The sequence below is a fragment of the Lagenorhynchus albirostris genome, chromosome 12, assembly GCF_949774975.1.
Source record: "Lagenorhynchus albirostris chromosome 12, mLagAlb1.1, whole genome shotgun sequence".
Taxonomy (NCBI): domain Eukaryota; kingdom Metazoa; phylum Chordata; class Mammalia; order Artiodactyla; family Delphinidae; genus Lagenorhynchus; species Lagenorhynchus albirostris.
The window spans coordinates 26,557,222-26,580,541 of record NC_083106.1 but is presented as its reverse complement, the minus strand read 5'-3'; the positions used below and the strand labels follow the sequence as shown (position 1 = coordinate 26,580,541).

Sequence of the window (23,320 nt, the reverse complement as noted above, 5' to 3'; positions counted from 1 at the left end):
GTCCACATCAAGAAAACTTTACAAAAATATAATAAAATAGGGGCAAGAGTACATCCAGTTATAAGGAAGGAAGGAAGCAGAAACAACTGAGTAGAGAATGATGATCAGTAGGGAGAGAAGTGGACGGACACAGCAATGGCACACCAAGTGGGCCAACAGCAACCGAGCCAGAGGAGAGATGTACAGACTCCTGGGGCTTGAAGGCCCTTGGAATCACACTCTAGTTTCAGCCTGTGTGAGGCTCAGCTAGGCGCCGTGGTTGGAATTAACCTGAAAAGGCCACTTCCCTCATTGCTACATGTGTCTGCCTACATGTCCGCAGTCCTTCAACTGCCCTTAAAGCGTGTCAATTCCTTGCAGTCAAAAGGGGCTCGCTTCAGACTCCACCCGGGAAACCTTTCCTTACCCACTGATAAGGCAATTAGTTATAAGAACGGACCAAATGGATGACTTCACATATTAAAAATTAAATACAATATTTAAACAAATTCCCTCCCTCAAGTTGAACTTTTTTTTTTACTTTGAGCAAGGAACATTGCTTCCTTAAAGGAAACACAGTAGGATGTTATTTATCCTCATTTAACTTTAAGAAACAACTGGATTTTTATTATGCTCATTTCTATCTCATATTGCACATTTTGTTATTGCATCATTAAAATTAAATTCCTCAGCTGGGCTGTGAAAATTACAATTTCTAGGAGTCTACTAAAATAAAAGAGAAATGTCCCATCAAGTTCTTTCTCTCAATATATTTTCATTTGGGAGCTCCCTCTCATGTTTATGTTTTGACGAGAAAAGATTATATTAAAAAGCTTGAAAACTGTCATTAAGGGAATATTTTAAAATCAGACTGGGAACAATTATAAACTTTGTTTCTTTTCTTACCACGAACTAAATTACAACCAAAGTAAAGATTCATAGGCAATATCACAGTAACATGAAAATATGTTCAAAAAGAGAAATGTGAGTTATTCAGAAATTGGAAGCTTATCTTAGTGAAAAATCAGTTACGTGTTTGCCAGCAGTTTAAATAGCAATCATTTTTTGGACATTAGCTTTGTTTTCACAACAGAAAAACATGCTGCTTCTGGTTTTTGGTGCCACTGCCCTACAAAGGAATGCTGTCTACCCTGGGAAATGTTCTTCTGTCTGGGATATTTCATCACGTACCTAATGGTTATTTCTGTTCTCACTCCTGCCTCCCCGTGTGCACTCATTAACGTGCCTTCATGAACAAGCATCTTAGGTACCAGGTGAGACTGATTCAGAATCAGAAAGTAGCATCTGACAGTGAGCCTTTCCTGAGCACCCAGAGGACCATCACAGATTCTCCTGCAAAGGGCCTCTCTCTTCTTTATCCCTTAAACTTCCTTAAAAATGGTGAGTGGATTTCAGAAGGATGTTACAGATTGAAAGGGCTTTCATGGGCCGCTTTGAGGACCTGACCAACATCTACCTTTCAGTCTTGTTCTAAAGGGTAGGCTTAAATGTAAAGATGTATCTATTAATAGAAATATTTAATACAATGAAAAGACTTATCTCCATCTGGTAGTAGAAGAAAATTAAAGATACTAGATAACTGTTATTAGCCTGCTTGATAATGATAATAATAACAATAATAGTTAACATTTGTGGAATACGTTCTATCATTATCTCAATGATTCATGATCTTAGTTACTCCTTATAGCAACCCTATGAGGTGAATACCATTGTTTCTTCTATTTTATGGATTAGGAAATTCAGCCTCAGAGAGGTTAAATAACTTGCTCAAATCACACAGCCTTTATGTGGTGGAACCAGGCCTCAAAGTCAAGTTGAGGCTGAACCCAAGCTCCTAATCATTACCTTCTATTGCCCCAATCAGCTGGATGAACCAGCAGTAACCTTGGGGCAGAACCTGCTCTATCACAAGATCACCATGGGATGCCACAGGAAAGGGTTCATAGAGTCCCCAGCAGTACAGTCAGAAGCACCCTGTCTATCCCTTGACGATTCTGGATTTACTAAGTGATTCTGACCTCAGAATCACTTCTGGTCCCCACTGGTCACTTCATGTTGGTGCACTGAGGCATGCCCTCTGACAGTTGCTTTTAAGTTTTTCTTTCCTTTCTCCTTTTTTTTTTTTTTTTTTTGCAGTACGCGGGCCTCTCACTGTTGTGGCCTCTCCCATTGCAGAGCACAGGCTCCAGACGTGCAGGCTCAGTGGCCATGGCTCACGGGCCCAGCCGCTCCGCGGCATGTGGGATCTTTCCAGACCGGGGCACGAACCCGTGTCCCCTGCATCGGCAGGCGGACTCTCAACCACTGTGCCACCAGGGAAGCTCCCCTTTCTCCTTTTATAGAGAACATTCAAGCCTGCTTAAAAAACTAGGGAGTCACAAACACTTGAATAGGATTAACCAACTCCAAATTTAAGAATTTCAGCATGGTCATGAAACCTGCCAGGTTCTTTGCTGAGGGCTGGGACAACGACACTAACCAAGGCAGTCCCTGCCCTGATGGACCTACAGTCCAGCAGGGAAGACAAAGAAAACCCCCAAACAAGCAGATACTTTCTGTATTAGAAAAGCACACTCATTGGGGATGATTACGAGATTTAAGCAATCCCTGCGTTCTGTGTTTCTGACCTAAAACAGAAGCCTTCATTCCACAGTGGCTGCTGGTGATTCCCTCCCCCAACCCAAACCCTGTCCCCTCCCCTGGTTTATGTTTCTCCCAGCACTTGTCACCCTCTGGTGTAGCAGTGGGGAGAGCAGTGTGGTACTTGACGGCACAGACCCTGGAGCCAGGCTGCCTATGTTCAAATCCCGACTCCATCACTTGGGGCTGCATGGCCTCGGTGAGTTACTCAACAACTCTGTGCCTCTGTGTCCTCATCTGCAAAATGAGGATACTAATAAAACTAGTGCTGTAGGACTATTATCAAGAGGATTAAGTGAGCAGAGACACAGGAAATACTAAGAACAATATCTGGCCCATAGAAAGTGTTTGCTAGTATTACTATATATTTACCATATATAGAAACATATATGTAACACACATAGTATGTAGCAACATATAACTATATATTTAACTATATTTGTTACTATATATTCAACTACATGTTTACTGTGTTTTTATTGCTTTTCTTCCTCCACTAGAATGTCAGCTTCAATGAGATGCAGATGTTTTTTCTATTTTGCTCACTATAGTGTCCCCAGCACACAGAACAGTGCCTGGCATCTAGTAGATGCTCAATAAGTATTTGTTCAATGAATGACCTCCAATTACTGCCCAGTTGTTCCTTCCGTCTAAACTTGATTCCCCTTCTTATCTTACACCATCCGATTCTCAGTCCTTGAATGACCACAGTGAACAGACAGAAAGGCAAGAGTGACAGCTAAAGGTTCCAGACTGCTCCTGTCTCCTCCACCTCTCCAGATTCTTGCATGGCATCCTCAGCACTCATTCTACCTCCAACTCAGAGGCCTGGCTGCCCCTCAGCCCAGAGCACCTCCCTTCTGGGCCTCAGAGTCCCTGCTCGCTGGAGGCAGCTTCCCTTAAGGACCCAAGTCAGAGTTTTCCCAGAACCTGGAAATTTCAGTTCTCCCTGTACCCAGAGACCCTGCTGACACACACATGGCCTTTCAGCTCCTCCTACGGGATCTAACGATGTGAACACTACAGAATTCCTAAGGTGATGGAATCAGCAGAGAAACTTAGTGGGGTTCTGGAGACAAAGACAAGCAGGGGCTATAGAGCAAGAGCTGAGAAAGAGAGAGCCTGGCTCCCTTTACATCCCAATAAAAGCTGAGAACAGGTAAACTGCTAGACTGAGACTAAAACTTGACCCAATCCCTCCAGCTCCATCCATTTTTGCAGGTATTTTCCTAGGACAGAAGGGAGGGAAGAAGTTATGTGTCATCCACAATGATCAGAGAGGGACAGGTGGTGGCCACAGGTGCTAAAGCAGGTACACAAGTCCCCGACGCCAACAGAACTGAAAGAGGATGCAAGTGTCATGTCTGGGCCAAGCATGTCTGGGAGGTTTACACCCACAGGGGGCCTGAGCTTCTGCTCCAGGCACAGGAGGCATCACCTACAGCTTGGAGGCGGGGGAAACCCTATTTCCACTGGGGCAGAGTTCAGAGGGGATTCTTCCTCATTTCTGTAAACAGAATCCCAGGGAATACATTTTCCCAGGTATTATGGATGAAACAGTGCCATTCCCCCCACCCCCCAATTCATGTTTTTAAGCCTTAACCCCCAATGTGACCGTATTTGGAGACAGGGTCTTTAGGAGGTGATTAAGGTTAAGTGAGATCATAAGGGTGAGGCCCAATCCAATAGGATTAGTGTTCTTATAAGAAGAGGAAGAGACACCAGGGGCACACAGAGAAAAAAGGGCAGGTGAGGACACAGCAAGAAAGTGGCCATCTGCAAGCCAAGGAAAGAGGCCTCAGGAGAAACCAAACCTGCCGACACCTTGCTTTTAAACTTCCAGTTTCCAGAATCGTGAGAGAGAAATTTCTGTTGTTTAAGCTACTGGGTCTAAGGTATTTTGTGACGGCAACTTAGCAAACAAATACTTCAGGGAAAAAGAATTTGACTGACCAGCTTTGTTTTTCCATAGCACGAATGGCCTCCTAGCACGCTGGATAATTTACTTATTATTGCCCATCACCTTCCATCTAATTGTAGCCCTCCAAGCACAGGGGTCTCTGTTGAATTTGTGATGTTTCCCAAATGCTCAGAGGAGCCAATGGCAGGTACCCTCATGCTAATATCAGAATTAGCAATTCACATGGCTCAGTGCATGTTTATTGACTGAATGAATAAACAAATGAATGAAGGGTGAAAAGGTGTGTAGGGACCAGCTGGAACTTCATCAACATGAAAATTTTGCTGCTGACTTAAAAATAGCTTATGTTCAAAAACCCAGTTTCTGTGTTAGGGATCTGCCTATCCCTGGGGTAGGTTTGTTTTATCATGAGGAGAGCAGCAGCTTCCTCATGTCTTCACATCACGTGTGACAGTTCCAAGTGGTTATAACACTGTTAAAATAGGGGAAATGAAGTCTCCATGAGGGGTTTTACCTGAGCCAAAGATTCCATTAAGTTTCTCACAACTTTGTCTTGGTCTTCCGTCAGGATCCTGTGAAGCGTGGCCCGTCTCTCACTGTCCTTCCTCAGCATAAAGAATCCGGAATCTTTTTCTTCAGGAGAAGGTGGAGCGCTGTGGTCTTCAAAATTTTCGTCAGGGATGCTGCAATAATTCAGACAGCACAAATCACAATTTTCTTCACAAAATGACACACAACATACTTCTCTCACCCAAAACAAGCCAGGTCTTTACCCCAGAAAGAGCGTCCGTATTCCTCTGACATCTTTTTCTCCGCAGGATTTGGCTCTTGTTTTGAAAGAGAAGGGATCCACCTTTAACTCCGTGTCTGGAGAAACTGAGCCGTACTCACTGCTACTGCTGGTGTCCTCCACCAGGACAGGCACTGGCAGGGAGATGCTCCTAAGATACTCTGCGTGTCACGAGAGGGGGAAGGAGACGATTAATGCTTCTAAGAACGTGCACACACGGACACACCTATTGAAAGACAGCAAGATTATTTGTCAAGGGTCTCGTTTCAGTGAGTAGCAAAATTACGCTTCGTAAGAGGCTGGTCGTGGGACCACGGTGCCTCCCAATGCTCAGTGTAACCCATGCAGGGGGTCGGCGAGGAAAGGGCCTCCTGGGCTCTGAAAGGAGTATCTCAGGGATGTGAAACTGGAGGAAGCACCAGGCCCAGCATTTCTGGGTTCTGAGCCCTTCGTTTTTATTGTCCTCCTATTTGGAAGGTCATTTATGAGTCTTAGTTTTCATATCTATAAAATAAAGGACGAGATTCATAATTTGTAAACTGTGTGCCTCAGAAGCTTAAGGTTCACCTGTTTCTTGGGGCTGCCTTGGATGGGGTGAGTGAGTAGGATTCTGTGATTCTAGAACAGAGGTTCCAACCCTGTTTTTCCTGAAACAAATATGTTCTTTCAGTCATATATCAGGGCTCTGCTTAAGGATTCATATTTAAAAAAAAGGTTCTTTACTAAACACAGATTTTGGAAACTAATGGACTAGATGATCTCTTAGGTCTTTCCCAGTTCTCAGACATTATGATTCTATAACAAATGTAAGCTTTTATTTTATTTTGATGGAGACTGAACTGGCACAACAGGAGGTGCCTACATTTCACCAAACACTGGTTTTAAAATAAGTAATTTTTGCCAGAAACATCTTTACCAAGCAAATCAATGTCTCAGGCCAAGAGGGCAGAACAGAAAGGGATGGGTCACTGGGAGATAAAAAAACATCCAGAGAATTCAGGAGGCCTGGAAGAAGTTCTGAGAGAGGAGGAACAGGAGGGTTTTTAGGAAAAGGAGAGGGGAGGGCTTCCCTGGTGGTGCAGTGGTTGAGAGTCCGCCTGCCGATGCAGGGGACGCGGGTTCGTGCCCCGGTCCGGGAGGATCCCACGTGCCGCGGAGCGGCTGGGCCCGTGAGCCATGGCCGCTGAGCCTGCACGTCCGGAGCCTGCGCTCCGCAATGGGAGAGGCCGCAGCAGTGAGAGGCCTGCGTACCAGGAAAAAAAAAAAAAAGGAGAGGGGACTTTTGGACTGTGGTCTACAATTCTAAAGGAGCCACTGGGCATGGGCAGGTCACAGCAAGAAGGGACCAGCAATAATAGTCATAATAACCACCTTATGGCAGTTGCTAAGCATCTCACATGTGTAATCGTTTTTAATAGTTACAAAGACCCATGGGCAGGTTGTCTAACTGAATCCACTGGACAGATGAGGTGACTAAGGGTAAGTCATTTCCAAGGTCCCCCAGTTAATGCATGAACCCGGCTCTGACCCCAGTGCCCATCCTCTTAATTCTGACTCTATAAAATCTTAAGATTCTAAAATATCTTTTTTTTTTGGCTGTGCAGCACGTGGGATCTTAGTTCCCCAATCAGGGATCGAACCTGTGCCCCGTGCAGTGGAAGCGCAGAGTCTTAACCACTGGACTGCCAGGAAGTCCTTTAAGATTCTAAAATATCTTAAGTTAGACTCTAAAGCCAGAGCAGAGTCCCCAATGCTCTTGAGTCATCCTGAGTGCAGAGGGGGGAGGGCGCGTGGGAAAGGTGACCCAGAGTTGAGCAGGTGGACACCTTCCATCTCATGCTTGTTCTAAGGCACATGCTCACCGACAGGGCTTGTGGGCAAAACTATCAGCTTAAATTCTCTCTCTAGCTCTCTCTTGCCAAGTGTGTATAGTTGAGTTCACATAATTTAAATATGTGCGTGATGAGAATGTTTCCTAAAACAAAAACCGACCCATATGGAAGGGATAAAGCTATCATGCATTGAGCTTCTGGGCATGGCTCCAGCCTCTTTTGGTATATATTTTTTATTTTGTTCTCAGAACTAAATCTGTGAAGTAGGTACTGTTCTCAACATAGAATGCCTGATGAAACAAGTAAATTGCTGCCTGTCACATATTTAGAAAGTGCCTCAGTTGGGATCAGAACCAACTTCCAACTAAGTCCAAAGTGAATCAACTTCTGCTTAAGTCCAAAGTCAGTGCCCATTTTATGACACCAAAAACAGGCTGGTCGGGAGGCTGTGGCGCACCCCGGGTCCTCCTTGTGAAACGCAGTGACTGCCTTCCAGCGTCTAGGCTGCTTGTGGAGAAAGGAAGAAAGGGAGGGGCTTCTCTTCACAGAGTTCTCCTTGACTCTCAGAATTGATGGAGGAATCTGGAAAGGCTGTGGCCAAGAAACCCCAATTACCGGGCCTCTTCTCTGGGCCGAGGCACCTTAAGGAACCTTAAGGAACCTGCAAAAGACTGCCCCTGGCCTGTGGGAGAATGCACACGACGCTCACAGTGAACAATTAAGCCCCCTGCCTACGTGATCAACAGCTCATCCAACTTAGGAAAAGCCAAAGCCATGGTCATTTCTTTCCTGTTCCTTGAAATGCATTAGTTGATCTTCCTAGAGAAAATTTACCTTCCTAGTTATGATCTGCAAAGGCCAATATTAAAAATCACAACTTGTCCTGACCAACTAAATCCAGAGAGAATATAGGACGCCAAAGTTGACAGAGGAAGGTGTCTGGCATTGAGATTTTCCACAAGAAATCCATTAGGTGGCCAACTGGCTCCTCAATAAGAAAGTATGGACTCCTCTCAAATTGAAGATTTCAAAAACAGTCACCATCTTCCATTTAGGGAGGAACAATGGAAGCCTCTCTCATGAAGGAGAAAGGTGAGGGGTTTTCTGAAGGAAGGAACCCAGCCAGGCTTGTAGCCACACATCCTTAGTACCCAGAGGAGCCCCTCCATGTAAGCAAGGAACAGAGGATGAGGCTCTTTGACAGGCAATCTAGAGCTTAACTGTGATGTACCAAGCTTCAGCTCAATGGACAATATAAAAATAAACTCACCATTCGATCCAGCTGAAAGAGCTGTGGAAAGAAAAGCAAACACAGCAACATAAGCACGCGTTGGGTGTGTTGTTGAACTAAGAAATCAACAAAACATGAAGTGAATGCTTGAAATGGGATTGATGTCCTTTCCAGACATTCAGTCTGCCCATGTCATCCCACATAATCCCCAAAAATGCTAACAACAAACAAATCATTTGCTTGTTTTTTTTTTTCTGAAATGAGTTATGGAAATTATTGCAAAAAGACAATTTATATTTTTACACTGCTATTTTATTTATAACTGGCGATCTTCTCCTTTTTTTTTTTGAGGGGGGGTTAATTATTCAGAAAGATAGTCTCCTCTAAGAGGCAATGAGTATTTTCTACTACCTAAAATTGAAAGAACATATTATCTAGATGGCTTAGAAGTTTAACAGCTCTGTAATAGCCCTATAGCCCATCTGTGGTAATTTGGAGTTTCAGTTTGAAAAGGCTACATTTCACCCCTTTAACTTTGATCTTTGTATCACCAATGCTAGTATATAGATGCTTATATTCTAGTTCCCTACTAACCATGTGATGGAAGATTATTATGTGTGAGGCCCTAGCATTTGTGAAACTGATGGTAACACTGCTTCCTGACCAGTTTTCAGTGATGTCGTTAAGCAAATTAGCTTACTTCTGGAAAAATCTTCCACCTTAAAAGTTTAGGATTTAGTGACTCTGACCTATACCCGCTTCAAGGCAACGACATACCTGAAAGCTTAGGTTGTGTCTTTTTCTTTTTGCTTGAAACTTTTAAGAAATCATCCATAAGCAAGTCGTTAGCACAGTCTCTCTTGTCAGGGTCTGGTTCAAAACATTTCAATATGAACGCTTTGGCCTCTGCCGACATGGACTCTGGGATCTCCGGGTGGACTTTAAACATTCCCACCTAAGACACAGCACAACGTGACTTCTGAGTGACCATCTTATCCCATGGGCTCTGGGTTGCATAACCTGGTCACCTAATGCAACAAGCTCCTTTATCATATACTACAAATTCATGGCTTTTCTCAAAGTGAGACAGGACTTGTTTTCTGTAGGTTATGGAAAGTTTCCAGAGCACTTTTGTAAGTTTATCAATGACACAGGCATAGTAATTAGCTTAAGACAGTAGACAGCAGCACTATAAAGTAATAATTCAGTCCTCAAAGTTTTGTGCTTGGCTTTTCCATTTATGAGATTCACTGAATACTCCCAGCAACCCAGTGGATTAAATATTATCCCTGTTACAGCAATGAGAAAAATGAGGCTCACGGGTGTGAGGTTATATGCTTATGAAAAGGCAGATCTGGTATTTGAACCTTCATTTGTTTGGCTTAAAGCATATGTTGTTTCTCCTGTGCCATGGTTTGTGAATGTTTTCCCTGTCTCAAATTGCCTACATTAAAAGAGATATTTAAAAATACTTAAAATTGGGACTTCCCTGGTGGCACAGTGGTTAAAAATCCACCTGCCAATGCAGGCGACACAGGTTCGAGCCCTGGTCCAGGGAGATACCACATGCCACGGAGCAACTAAGTCCATGTGCCACAACTACTGAGCCTGCACACTAGAACCCGTGAGCCACAACTACTGAGCCCGCATGCCACAACTACTGAAGCCCGCGTGGCTAGAGCCCGTGCTCTGCAATAAGAGAAGCCACCACAATAAGCCTGCGCACCGCAACGAAGAGTAGCCTCCACTCTCCGTAACTAGAGAAAGCCCGCGCAGCAATGAAGACATAACGCAACGAAAAATAAATAAATAAAATAAATAAATTTATAAAAATAAATAAAAATACTTAAAATTAAACAGTTTTTCTATAACAATGAGAACTTGCTTCTCATTGACGTCATTCTAATTTTTTTTCAGTAATGTTTTCATGTATTTAGTACAGAGAAAACTTCCTAAGGAAATCCTCTTTGTTATTAAATAGCTTATATGAATTTATTATTATATAGATAATAAGATATAATTATCTGTAATAATTATAAAGCCTTTACTATGTGTCAGACACTGTTCTAAGTGCTTTGCACATATTGTCTTATCCACTCCTCAAAGCCCTTTTATTAGATAGGTACTATTTTTATACCCATTTTATAGATGAGGAAACTGAGACACAAGAAGGTTAAGTAATTTACCTAAAGTCATCAAATAGTTTGACTGTGTCAGAGCCTGGATTCAAACTGTGCCAGAGTATGCGATCTCCTCTAAAGCATGTTGTATAATAATCCCGGCACCGTGTGGGTAACAGAGGAGCATTTCAGAGTGAAGTCCTAGAGACTGGTGAAAACTTGAAAGACTGGCCAAGAAGAGAAAGACATCCATTCGGGTCCAGAAAGGCAGCTCCCTGAGCAGCTCTCATTGTTCTTTCAGGTTTGGTTACACTACTATTTCTGTATCAGCAGTAGCCTATCATACTGTCTCTTAAAGTAAACCAAGCTTTGTGCAAACACAGAAGGGTACGTACTACGTGGTCCCTCATAAGAGGCTATTCACAAACGGAGTAAGTACTAGAAACACGATCAGTGGCGGGGAAAGGAATAACAAATTATGATCAAAAGTCCGATGCCTTAGAGAATAGCAGACATGTGAGCTTTACTTCTTGGGAAACAGGTGTTCCGCTTAATGTTCCTCTGGCTTGGTGGAGTGGCAGGTGAGGACTACAGGGATTCATGGGCAGGTCATTGTTTGCCCAGGACCCGGATGCTGAAGCTGTGGCCCCTGGGCTCTCTCAGGCCTATTTGTATATCATGTGCTCCCTATTTGCATATCATGTGCTCCCTATTTGCATATCATGTGCTCCCTATTTTGAGAGATGGAGCTGCTTCCTTTCCCACCCCCAAAACAGTTACTAATGGGCAAATGAACAGGCTAGAAGAGTAGACAGATGAGAATAAGTTTGATGTACTTAAAATAGAAACTATGCCCTTTTATCTACGGAGCCTTCAAACTATTATGATAGAGGAGTAAAGGAAAATATGTCTTTAATACCTAAATGGAGAAAACATGTTTTTATATCTCCCTCAGTGGAAGATTTTTCAGACTGTGTTTCCCAAAGAGCTTAAATCATCTTCTGTGGACTGATGTGTTATTTATACTGCATGGTGAAAGGGCAGTCACAGGAAGTTACACTGAATCTCACTTTATAGTTGGGAAAACTAATGTGGAGAGAGATGCTCCATGTGAGGCAGAGGTGCTGACCAGGGGGAGTGAATCTTGAACTTTATATCTTACATTGTGCTTACTTAGGCTCCTTTCATTTTACCTAAAAAAATATGACATACGCACATGGAACATCCAGGAGCTATGAAGAGCTTTAACCACTGGTTTTTAAGACATTTAAGACATATGAAATGTGACCTTGAACATAGCTGCTTGTGGTTCCCCCAGTTCATAAAAGGGTGGTTTTCCAGTGGCCATTTCAATGATCGTGCAGCCCAAAGACCAAATGTCTGCTGCTTTCCCGTAGCCTCTTGGTCCTTTATCTATTATTTCTGGTGCCATATACTGAAGGGTACCTGCACATAATTCAAACACAGTTACACGTTAAAAAGAGAAAACAGATGAACACCTAATGACAGTTTCAATTTCTTTATATAAATAAGGTAACTTTAAAAGCATGATTTGGAAAAAAAAAAAAGCACGATTCGGGTCTTAATAGCTCATCTTCTTTGAATTCCAGTTTTATATGCTGTTAATAAAAGGGGAAATAGCAGTTTTCATAATGGATTTCATTGGTGACATAAAAACAGCATAGTAATATTATCTGTTTACAAATAGATACTTTCTCCTTTCCTAGATAGTTGATTATAAGTGAGGCATCATTTCATTGGGACCTCTTAGAAACTTCTAACAATCACTTGAGAATAACAGAAAATATATCAACACACATTTTTCTGCAATCAGTTTTTCAAATACATGAAGACTCCCTTTATGTATACTTCTAATCTTTTCCAGGAAAAATTTAGGTCATTCATCCATTTCCTTAGTCTGTTATTTCTCAGTTCCTGATTGAATGCTCAGTTCTTCTGTTTTCATTCTCATTTCTTAACCATGAAAGCATGAAGATTCTGAAAGTCACTGTTAAAAATAATGTAAATAGGGGCTTCCCTGGTGGCGCAGCGGTTTAGAATCTGCCTGCTAATGCAGGGGACATGGGTTCGAGCCCTGGTCTGGGAGGATCCCACATGCTGCGGAGCAACTAGGCCCGTGAGCCACAACTACTGAGCCTGTGCGCCTGGAGCTTGTGCTCCGCAACAAGAGAGGCCACGATAGCGAGAGGCCCGCACGTCGCGATGAAGCGTGGCCCCCGCTTGCCACAACTAGAGAAAGCCCTCACACAGGAACGAAGACCCAACACAGCAAAAATAAATTAATTAATTAATAAACTCCTACCCCCAATATCCTCTAAAATATATATATATAATAATAATAATGTAAATAATTTTGGGTGTAGGTTATTCTGTAAATCTGACATACGTGGCTTCTGCTGTGAGCCTGTGGTCCACGGATAACAGATTTAATGGGTCAAAGACAGGTCATGAGCCATCAGTATAGACAAACCACCAGAGTTTAGAAGAATAGAAAGAAAAAGAGAGGAGATTTAAAAGGCTTCATGGAATCAGAGAGTCATAGAGTGTGGTATGACGCAAAGAGCATTAAGTGGGGGCCAAGAACTCCGGCTCTAGTTCCGGCTTCGTATATCCCAAGTGGACACTCAATTGCAATTGTCTCATTGGCTCAAACTAGAGGCTAAATTTATACATCTAACCTGTAGTGATTTCTCAAAGTCCAGCAATGAGTCAGGAGTGTGAACAGGAACAGATAATTGCATATCCCTGGCTTCTGATATACTCACACAAATGATATAACCCATCCAAGATGCCATAATGAATTATTTCAAGTTCTGAGGCATTTGCCAAAAGAGCCACTTCAGTATTTTCTGATTCATAACCAAAGTGACAGACATTTTGATAAATACAGGCAACACCTTTTATGAATGCCCCATGCCTGATTTATAGGTGAAAACTGCTACACAAATTTCCTCTGAACAGTTCCTACAAAATCCACTATCAAAGGCTAGAAACTGGCTGTGTTTATAAAAATAAGGAGGGCTTCCCTGATGGTGCAGTGGTTGAGAGTCCGTCTGCCGATGCAGGGGACACGGGTTCGTGCCCCGGTCCAGGAAGATCCCACATGCTGCGGAGCGGCTGGGCCCATGAGCCATGGCCGCTGAGCCTGTGCGTCCGGAGCCTGTGCTCCGCAACGGGAGAGGCCACAACAATGAGAGGCCCGCGTACCGCAAAAAAAAAAAAAAGAAGTGCCCAGGGAAGGGCTGCCATGTAAACAGGGCAATCACAGGCCTCACTGAGATGACATCCGAGTTAAGGCTTGAAGGAAGTGAGGGACTGAGCCAGGCAGAGAGTTGGGAGAAGAGTGTTATAGAAGGAAAAGCATGTGCAAAGGCCCTGCAGCAGGACCCCGCCTGGTGTAATGAAGGAAGTGCAGGAAGGCCTGTGCAAGGTGGGAAGGATAGGAAGTGGGTCTAAAAGGTAACGGACTCCGAGTAGGTCTGAGCCTTGTCCATCATTGTAAGGACTCTGGTGTCTATTTACTCAAAAAATAGAAAGCCATTGAGGTCTTTGAGTGATAGGGCTTGAATTATGTTTTTACAGGATTGCTCTGGCCGTGGTGTTGAGGGAAGACCGTAGGGGCAAGAGTGGAAGCAGGGAGAACAGGCTATTGAGGTCATGCAGGTGAGGTGGGAGCTGTGGAAGGAAGGAGGAACTGGTCCAAATTTGGACACATTTTGAAGGCAGAGCCAATAGGTTTCCTTGGTGGATTGAGTTGAAGCGTGAGAAAAGAGAGGCACCATGGATAACTCTAAGTTTGGAGTGGCCAATCGAGACAGAGAAGAGGGTGGGTGGAACAGGTTTCGGGGAGAAGCTAATTCATTCCATTTGGCATGTTAAGTCTAGTTGAATTGCAGCTCTTTTCCTTACTAGATTTGTGACCTCAGGCAAGTTATTTAACCTCTTTGAACCTTAATTTTCTCACCATAGACTGGGAAAATGATACCTAAGGATTAGGGCTGATATATGAATTTCAATGAAATAACATATAATGCACTTAACAGGGATGCAGTAAGCGCTCCACAGGGAGTAGTTGCTGCTGCCTTCCCTCTCACCAAATCACGAAGAAGTCACACAGGTCACTGTCTTTCAACTCAGTTCATCAGAGGTTGCCTACACCTGTGCCTTGGCCAGCACTGAGTTAAGTGCTGTGAGGTCTGCACACCCCAGGCCCTCGTGATCAGCGCTGGAGACAGACCCACGCATATGTGTCACACACATCACATCATGAGAGGTCAGTGCAAGAAGTCCAGGCAAAGGGGTCCTGGAGGACTGCTTTACTACAACTTCTCTGGCAATTAAAAAAAAATGTTTTAAAGATAAGCAGCAGATAGTAAATTAACACCTTGCCCAAATCAAGAGTCTGAAAGTAAGGATTTTCTTTGCAGAAATTACTGAGTCTTGGCACCATCTAAAGTGACTCTTGCCAAATGGAGGGAGTATGAGGAAAAGAAATGTAAATATATTTAAAGTTGCTAGAAGGATGAAATTTATTTTGTTCAAAAAAATACATTGTAAATGTGTTTAATTCTGTGCCCTGAAATACCCACTGCAGTGAGAGTAGGAATGGGGTCAGAGAATTTGCTGATTGAATGTTCTGAGGCGAAGCCTTATAGACTTTCTCTCTCTCTTCCTTTCCCCTTTCCAGGCTTCCAGAACAGATTCTTCAGCAAGGTGGAGAGAAAGATGGACTGGGCAAGAAGATCAAAGCAAAGAACAAGGGGTAGATTACAAATCTGAGTTCTATCGTTTCTTCTGGGTATGAAGTCCCTTCTCTCTCTCAATTTCCTCATCTGCAAAATGGAGGCCATGCCACCTCCTCACAGAATTCAGAAAGGGGGACATCTGTCCATTTTGCTTTATATTAGACCAAAGATAATTCATTATCTTTTTTTTTTTTTTTTTTTTTTTTTGGCCGCACCATGCCACTTGCAGGGTCTTAGTTCCCTGACCAGGGATTGAACCCAGGGCCAAAGCAGTGGAAGCACTGAGTCCTAACCACTGACCGCCAGGGAATTCCCAATAACAAGAACTTAACATTTCATGAGAATTAGCAGAATAATGGAGTGGTAAAAACTTGGAGTGGAGAGCAGGATTGGAGTTCCAGATGTCCTCCCCATAACTGTTGGGCAGTCAATCTCTCTGAGCCTCTGTTTCCTCTTGGCTACTGTCACCTGTTTGGAAATCACTTTGTCTCCACCCTCCCAGGATTTTGCTCCAGCGGCAGCTCAGTAGCTGCATTGCCTAATTTCTCGGGGAAAGTTTTCTCCCCACCCTGCTTCTGAGTTAGTGAGTCACTTCCTTTTTCTGAATTGAAATCTTAGTTATTTATGTGCTGTGTAGGGGAACAGACCACAGGGAGTAAACAGATTAGGAAAGAGGGAACTCACAGTCCAAATGGGAAATGATTAAAGTATAAGTAAGAATCACTGAGAGGCTGGGCTAAAGAAACGTTAAAAAAAGGAATCTTGTCGGGATTATAGTGGTTGTAGACCAACCAGGAGAGAAGTAATGACATGAAAAGAAAAACAAATAACGAATTGAGAGTTAAAAAAAAAATCTTCAGCGGCATTAAGCAGGAGCCTGAGCGAGTCATATAAATACCAGGTAAGAAATGGGCCAGATCAAATTCTCTATCACATTTTTCAGGGCATCAAAAGATATCAACATTAATGTTGGTGAGAACACAGACTAAATTTCTCTCTCACATTATGCTCAAATGCAGCAATTATTTCTTTAATTACATAAGGTCTCTATCATCATTGCAAAAACATACCAGTAAAAGTTTCAGTACATGGATTTATGCCAGCAAGCCTCTTTGATGTCCCGAAATCAGAGATCTTGAGAACACCACTATAGGTATTAATCAACACATTGTCACCCTAGAGAAGAGAGAATTTTAATCAAAAATGTTATCTTTCTTCCAATATTGTTTGTTGTTGGCTTGAAAGTCTAGTAAGTAAAGGTGTCCTTACAGCAAAAAGGACACTGATTGTATACTCTTCCTTAATAGTTAATCTCAGTAGTGAATTCTCGACACCACTTTCGTTTACATATTATCAGTTCACAATCTGCTACTCAGGTCACAAGGTCAAACGAGGTTTACAGATAGTAGGGGCTATTTGTGTGTGATATGGGTATGATAACTTACAATATTTTTAACTTCTCAATCACTTTCCTTTCTTTTCTATGTTGTTTTACTTTTTTCCTGGAATATTTAGGGGCAGCACAAATAAATGGGTATTTGGGTTGGTTTTAGGGTAGTAATATTAACTTACTTTCAATAGTCCAGACTTTGTCATAAATTTACTAGTTCTGAATCTTCCCTTTTTAAGGAGAATTTCATAAATTATCTAATTTTAGTTCAACACATGAGTATATGATACTTGAAGTGGGGATTTTATTTTTTCCTTCTAACTATTCATCCATTAATTGAACAAATATTTACTGAGTAGTAAGTATACAAAGATTAACCAGCCTGTAAGCCTCTCGGGAGCAAGGACCATATCCTGTTTAACTTTGTTCTGCTGAGCCACCAGTCCCACAGGGCACCTGAAACAGGGCCAGGCATATAGTGCAAACTGAATCTTTTTTGGTTGAACATGGTTAAGGGGTTTATTCCTTGAGTAGAAGAGATAAGACATGAATATCAATAACTGACTCAGGGCAGAGTGATATATTTCTGCTGTTTCTAGGATTTACTTATCATTCCAAATTGCTACCCATAAGACAATATGACTTTTGCAAATAAAACAATTACTCATCAGGGAATTTAGGAGAATGAATCCTAGCTCATCCTACCTTTATATCCCGGTGAACTATCTGATTGTCATGGAGGTATTTTAATCCTTCCAGTATTTGCTTGGTATAAAAGCCAATTGTTTGCTCGTTGTCTTTCAGTGGGCCCCATTTGGAACGAAGGAGAGCTGAAAGACTTCCTGTAAGTAGGGAGAGACAGTGGATAAAATCTTATCCAAATGAATTCTTTAAAGCACATTAATAATGTACCATGAATTTAAGCTAACATTTATTGGTTATTAACAGTGGCCCAGGTACTATACTAGATACAGTACTTGGGCTCAAATATAAATAGGAAAGTGTCCCTGCTCTGAAGATGGTCATTATCAAACACAGTCAAAGACCACTCAGTTTGCTAACCTGAATCCAAGTCACGATGATTGATACAAAAACAGTTCTGATACTTATTTATTGTCCCCTGATAAACTGTAAGGTAATGTCATATGTCAAATTTTTCTGTACATTTAGACAAATTAAGACCTGTAAACTAGTAAATCCCATTCAATTTTACTCCTCTTCAAGGCCCTAGAAACATATATTTTTTTAAGTAAGTTGTTTTCTGAGGTTTTCCTATACTTTATTTATTTATTTTTATTGAGATATAGTTGATGTACCATATTATATAAGTTTCAGGTGTACAACATAGTGATTCATAATTTTTAAAGGTTACATTCCATTTATAGTTATAAAATATTGGCTATAATCCCTGTGTTGTACAATATATCCTTGTAGCTTATTTATACATAGAAGAAACTTACACTTTTTAAAGAAAGAAAACCATCTCTTACCCCCTGGGACCTGCTCCATGAAGATTTTAATGAAACCATTCTCACTGAAAGAGCCCAGATACTGAACAATATTTTTGTGCTTCAGATGCTTATGCAGTGCTATTTCTTCATGTAGGGGCTGGGAGTATCTGAAAGACATGCAAATGCCAGTGAGCTAATTATGTAGCCAGACTTTTGTGTAAAAATTTAAGCAATACAAATGGAAAATTCCCATATATGAAATCAAATATGACCATCTAAGGCCTTTATTTCTCATCACATAAATTCTGTGAAGTTGGAACCCTGGTAGGGTCTAAGGGGAAATGTATCAGGTACTGTTCTAGGTCTTCTGTATATATTAACTCATTTCTCACAACAAGCCCATGAGAAGGTACTACTAAGATGTCCATGTTACAGATAAGGAAATTGATTCACAGAGAGGATAACTAACCTGCCCAAGATCTCGAGGCTAGTAAGTGAAAGAGCTAAGATTTGAACCCAGGAAAATTGAAATCATCCACACAGCTCACTGTCCACATTAACACGACCTTCTATTCCACTGGCTTCATAAGTTTATTATTCCAGGAGATTCTTGCTCAGGAAGATAAAAATTGCAAATAATTTTAATATTCATTCCAGAACTTACTGAAAGGCCCAGCAACTCTTCAGTAGAAAACATAAAACCATTATATGCCAAGCCTCCTTGATTCTGTTCTATCCAATTCTATTCTATCATAATTTTTTTACCCAATCCTAATCGAGCCTCCATACTGAAAGACCAGTTTTAGACCAGACCTCAAAATCATGTACTTGGTATATACTGCTTTATCAAATTATAAGATGAAAGTGTTTTGTATTTCTAGAACAGACAGAACAACACTTTTTTTTTTTTTAATTTTTGTTGGAGTATAGTTGCCTTACAATATTGTGTTAGTGTCTACTGTACAGCAAAGTGAATCAGCTATACATATACATATATCCCCTCTTTTTTGTATTTCCTTCCCATTTAGGTCACCACAGAGCACAGAGCAGAGTTCCCTGTGCTATACAGTAGGTTCTCACTTGTTACCTATTTTATATATAATATCAATAGTGTATATATGTCAATCCCAATCTCCCAATTCATCCCCCCCTTCCCCTTTGGTACCCATACATTTTTTTTGAATTTTATTTATTTTTTATACAGCAAGTTCTTATTAGTTATCTATTTTATACATATTAGTGTATACATGTCAATCCCAATCTCCCAACTCATCCCATCCCCTTCCCCCCACCCTCCACTTTCCCCGCTTGGTGTCCATGTTTGTTCTCTACATCTGTGTCTCTATTTCTGCTTTGTAAATAAGATCATCATACAGAGTGAAGTCAGAAAGAGAAAAACAAATATCATATATTAATGCATATATGTGGAATCAGAACAACACTTTTGATGATTATCTGAAGTACTATGAAGTTTGTAGGCTCTTAACAATCCTGAATATTAATATACCATCATATATTATATTACTATAATTATTATATAACTAACTGTGGTAGGATGTCAGCAACGATAAACATAAACAGAGACTCAAAGCTATTCCCTAATTTTTTTCTGTCGTACAATGGAGGCTACAGGTATGAAAGGCATTAACCACTAAAACATAAAATACAAGTGTACTGCCTCATAATTTGCTTCAGTTCTACATGTAAGAAATGCTCAGATCTTATAATGGCAAATCCATATAAGGAGAATGGATTTTTTTTGAATGCCAGTAAGAAATACTAGAATCAGTTAGTATTGAATAATATATTAGTAGGTTACAAAAAACCCAAATTCATTTAATTAATTAATTTTAAAATATATTTTACAAATTTATTTACTTATTTATTTATTGGCCATGCTGCCAAGCGTGTGGGATCTTAGTTCCCTGACCAGGGATTGAACCCAGGCTCTGGCAGTGAAAGCGCTGAGTCCTAACCACTGGACTGCCAGGGAATTCCTACAAATTCATTTAATTTAAACAAACTTTTATATTCTGTGAAATATTACTCAGAAAGCTGCCAACAACAACAAAAAATTGACTTGTATATTAGATTTTTTACTAATTTTAGTTTTCTTTAGAATTGCTCTAGGAACTAAAGGCTGGTATTAAACTAACCCCCTTAACAAGGTATCAATTAGGGACAACACCATTTTGAATATTGCTTGAATGAGTTAACACAAGAAATACCAGTGTTACCAAGAAGATCCTTAGGTAATGACTCTCAACTATGAAGACATTTACAAGTTACTTTTTCCATGGAGTTTAAAACAATTTATTAACACTAATTACTAAGATTGCTCTTGATATGCATGAAATAAAATAGTGGCAATATTGGGCCAATTCTATAGATTTGATAGATCAAGATGCCTAAATTATCTGAAGCAAGAGGCTAACTCAGTTTATGATAATTAAAGGGCTCCCACCCCTGACACTCTATTAAATATCAATCACAAATGTTTAAATATAAGATCCTGGAGAAACAAATGTACTACACACACTCCTCCTTACGTAACCAAAGGATAGCTCAAAGTTCCAATAATAGTCAGGATTCATCCTGGCTAAGAAAAAGAACTTTTCTCCAATATGGAAATGCTTAGTAACACCTAGCAATTCTCACTAAATGTAAGTGAAAGTTTAAGTATCAAGCACTGAATTAGCATGAAATTATAATTTGCTCAGGTCAATAAGCAATGTTCGTCTATAGGAATTACAAAAAAAATCCCGTTTCTTTTCAATTAGCTGTGACAATGGAAAGAAGAAATGGTACAGATAGAGATACATGCATTTAGTTTTGAAAAATTATTAAGTCATACATGTCTCCAGAGCACCTCTGCTGAGTCAAATTCCCACTACAACCATCCAAAGCAGTGGTTCCCAACCTTGGCTGGACATTTGTATCTCCCGGAAGGATTTTTAAAAATATCAATGCCCACGACCCACCCCAGAATTCTGAGGGGTAGGGCCTGAGTATCAGTAAAGTTCCCCAAATGGCTCTAGTATACAGCTGGGTGGAAATACCTGATCTAAGTTAATAGTTGAGGGGTGTGTAGAATGTTAGCGGAAGCCAACCTGAGATGAACAACTAGCTGAGACAGACTATGAGAGTGTCCGTAAAATGCACCAGCTCGCTCTTATGACGACTGTGATGCGCTAACGCAGCGTTTTTAGAATGTGAGGGAAACACAGAAGAAGCTGTTTTTGTTGCTATGATCCTTCACCCCAGATGGCAGTGGTTACTATATGCTGGATTACGCATTATTCATACCCATTCTACCATCTTAGCAATTATCCTTTGTAACTGCTACCAAAAGCAACCTGAAAAAACCTCTCCAGGTCACAAAGGTAGAAATACCTTTGTGTGATATATCTCACGATAACATGATAGACTTCACTGCAATCTTCTTTTAGAGGTCACAAAAAGATGTCCCACACTAGTTGTTCAAGAGAAGGGCTTGTCACACAAGTATTTTCAAACAACCCATATTATACCAAACGGATCTTTATTGGTGTTGGTGTACTCTGTGTGTGCACAGTGGCAGCTGAATAAACTTAAGCTACAAAGATAGTTTTAAAAGTGGTTTCCTTCCAAGTACCTATTTAAATTTATCTGGCGGTGGGAAAGGAGGTGATGTTGCTGCAGATTAGTGAGCTTGCTGCAGCAATTTGATAGTGACAACACTTTAAAATCTTGTATTGCTTAAAAATCCACTCTATGTATATAATACTTAAGAACCTATAGGAATATTTAACAAAAATTTTAATATGACAAATTTATGTATATTCCCTTAGGTATTTAATGAATAGTTTCTATCACCATCCCGTAAGAACTCATATATATGTCTCATGAACTAACCAAGGGGAAACTGCAAAAATACCACAGAAACATAAAATTGAATTTACTGTCTGCCTATCTAATATCTGTTCTTCCCTCTTTTTATGATTTTGTTTGGAGAAACAACTGGCCAACTTAAAAGCTATGGAGTTTCTAGCCTCCTTTGTAGTTATGGGTGTCCACTTTTGGCCAATGAAACAGAGGCGAAAGTATGCTGGACATTTCTGAGAAAATTTGTTTTCCTTTTTCCTCTTCCTGCCTGCAATGCAGATATGGAGGCTGAAGGCACAGTGGCCCCTTGTCACAGTCATGCACCAAGGATGGAGACTAAGGATGGAGAAGCAGAAAGAGAGCTGAGGCCTGGGACACTGGATGCATGGGAAAGAAAGGTGTTTTTTTTCAGCTTGGGGTAATCAGAGAAGGCGTCTCTGAGGGCCTGAGAATTGAACTGGGACCTAACTGATGAAAATGAGGCAATCCTGCCAAAATCTGGGGACTGAGCCTTGGTGGGCCTGATGGACAGAGAGAGCACAGCGTGGCTGCAATAGAGAAGGTGAGGCCCCAGAGGGAGGCAGATGTCTATGCTAAGGGTTCTGGAAGGGTGGAGTAGGAGTGGAGGAAAGAGTGAAGTGATCTTGGAGAGCCAGCAGTGAGCGGGCTTGAAGAGATCTTAGTTCTCTACACAGAAGTCGAACCTGGGTAGCCTGGATGAAAACCAGGAATCCTAGCTGCTAGTCCACCAGGGGCTAGAGGCTAGAAGCAAAGTTCCCCTGGTTCTTGTCCCCGTTTGAAAGCAAGAATGTTTCAAGGAGGCAAAAACTGTAAAACAGGCACAAAGTTTATTATTAGAGACACAGCACAACAAGTGGGAGAGCACACTAAGAACCATTTATTTATTTAAGACAGAAGCAAGGCAGAAATACACACCCAGAGAGAAAGGGTACAGGCGTCCTCTCTAAAGAGGAGGAGTGCAGTAAAGAGGTGATTTAAATCACTCATATAGGACAGTCCTTCCAGGTCTTTGTTTACCTTTGGCCAATTACCTTGTTTCTTTTTTCACACCTGACCTGTTCCCCAACATGCGTGCACAATTTTTTGCTAAGATGGATTCCACTGCAGAGGCCTGTGGGTGCATGTCCACACTTATTATGGGGTGGGTCCCCCTCCCTTTCTGACCCCCAAGGAGGCTTCCTGTGCATGTGCAGACAGGGAAGTTTTCCTTGACCTTAGGAGTGGTCATCTTATCTCTTTACCTCAGCAGAGTTCAGCTCCGGCCACTAATTTTGTCCTTGGAGTGTCTAGGGAA

The 23,320-nt window shown here is 41.3% G+C and overlaps 1 protein-coding gene across 3 annotated transcripts in view; it reads right to left on the bottom strand.

The window, feature by feature from the left end:
• The window catches only part of MAP3K5 (mitogen-activated protein kinase kinase kinase 5), a 214,427-nt gene that overhangs the window by 23,356 nt on the left and 167,751 nt on the right, over positions 1-23,320 (bottom strand). For all 3 annotated transcript variants that reach the window (XM_060167802.1, XM_060167804.1, XM_060167803.1), the window contains exons 16-23: positions 18,181-18,308; positions 17,396-17,532; positions 16,371-16,476; positions 11,823-11,980; positions 9,192-9,369; positions 8,454-8,474; positions 5,335-5,512; positions 5,076-5,244 (exon numbers count right to left, since the gene is read on the bottom strand). In XM_060167802.1, the coding sequence (XP_060023785.1) occupies positions 5,076-5,244; positions 5,335-5,512; positions 8,454-8,474; positions 9,192-9,369; positions 11,823-11,980; positions 16,371-16,476; positions 17,396-17,532; positions 18,181-18,308 (1,075 nt within the window). The remainder of the gene's footprint in view (positions 1-5,075; positions 5,245-5,334; positions 5,513-8,453; positions 8,475-9,191; positions 9,370-11,822; positions 11,981-16,370; positions 16,477-17,395; positions 17,533-18,180; positions 18,309-23,320) is intronic.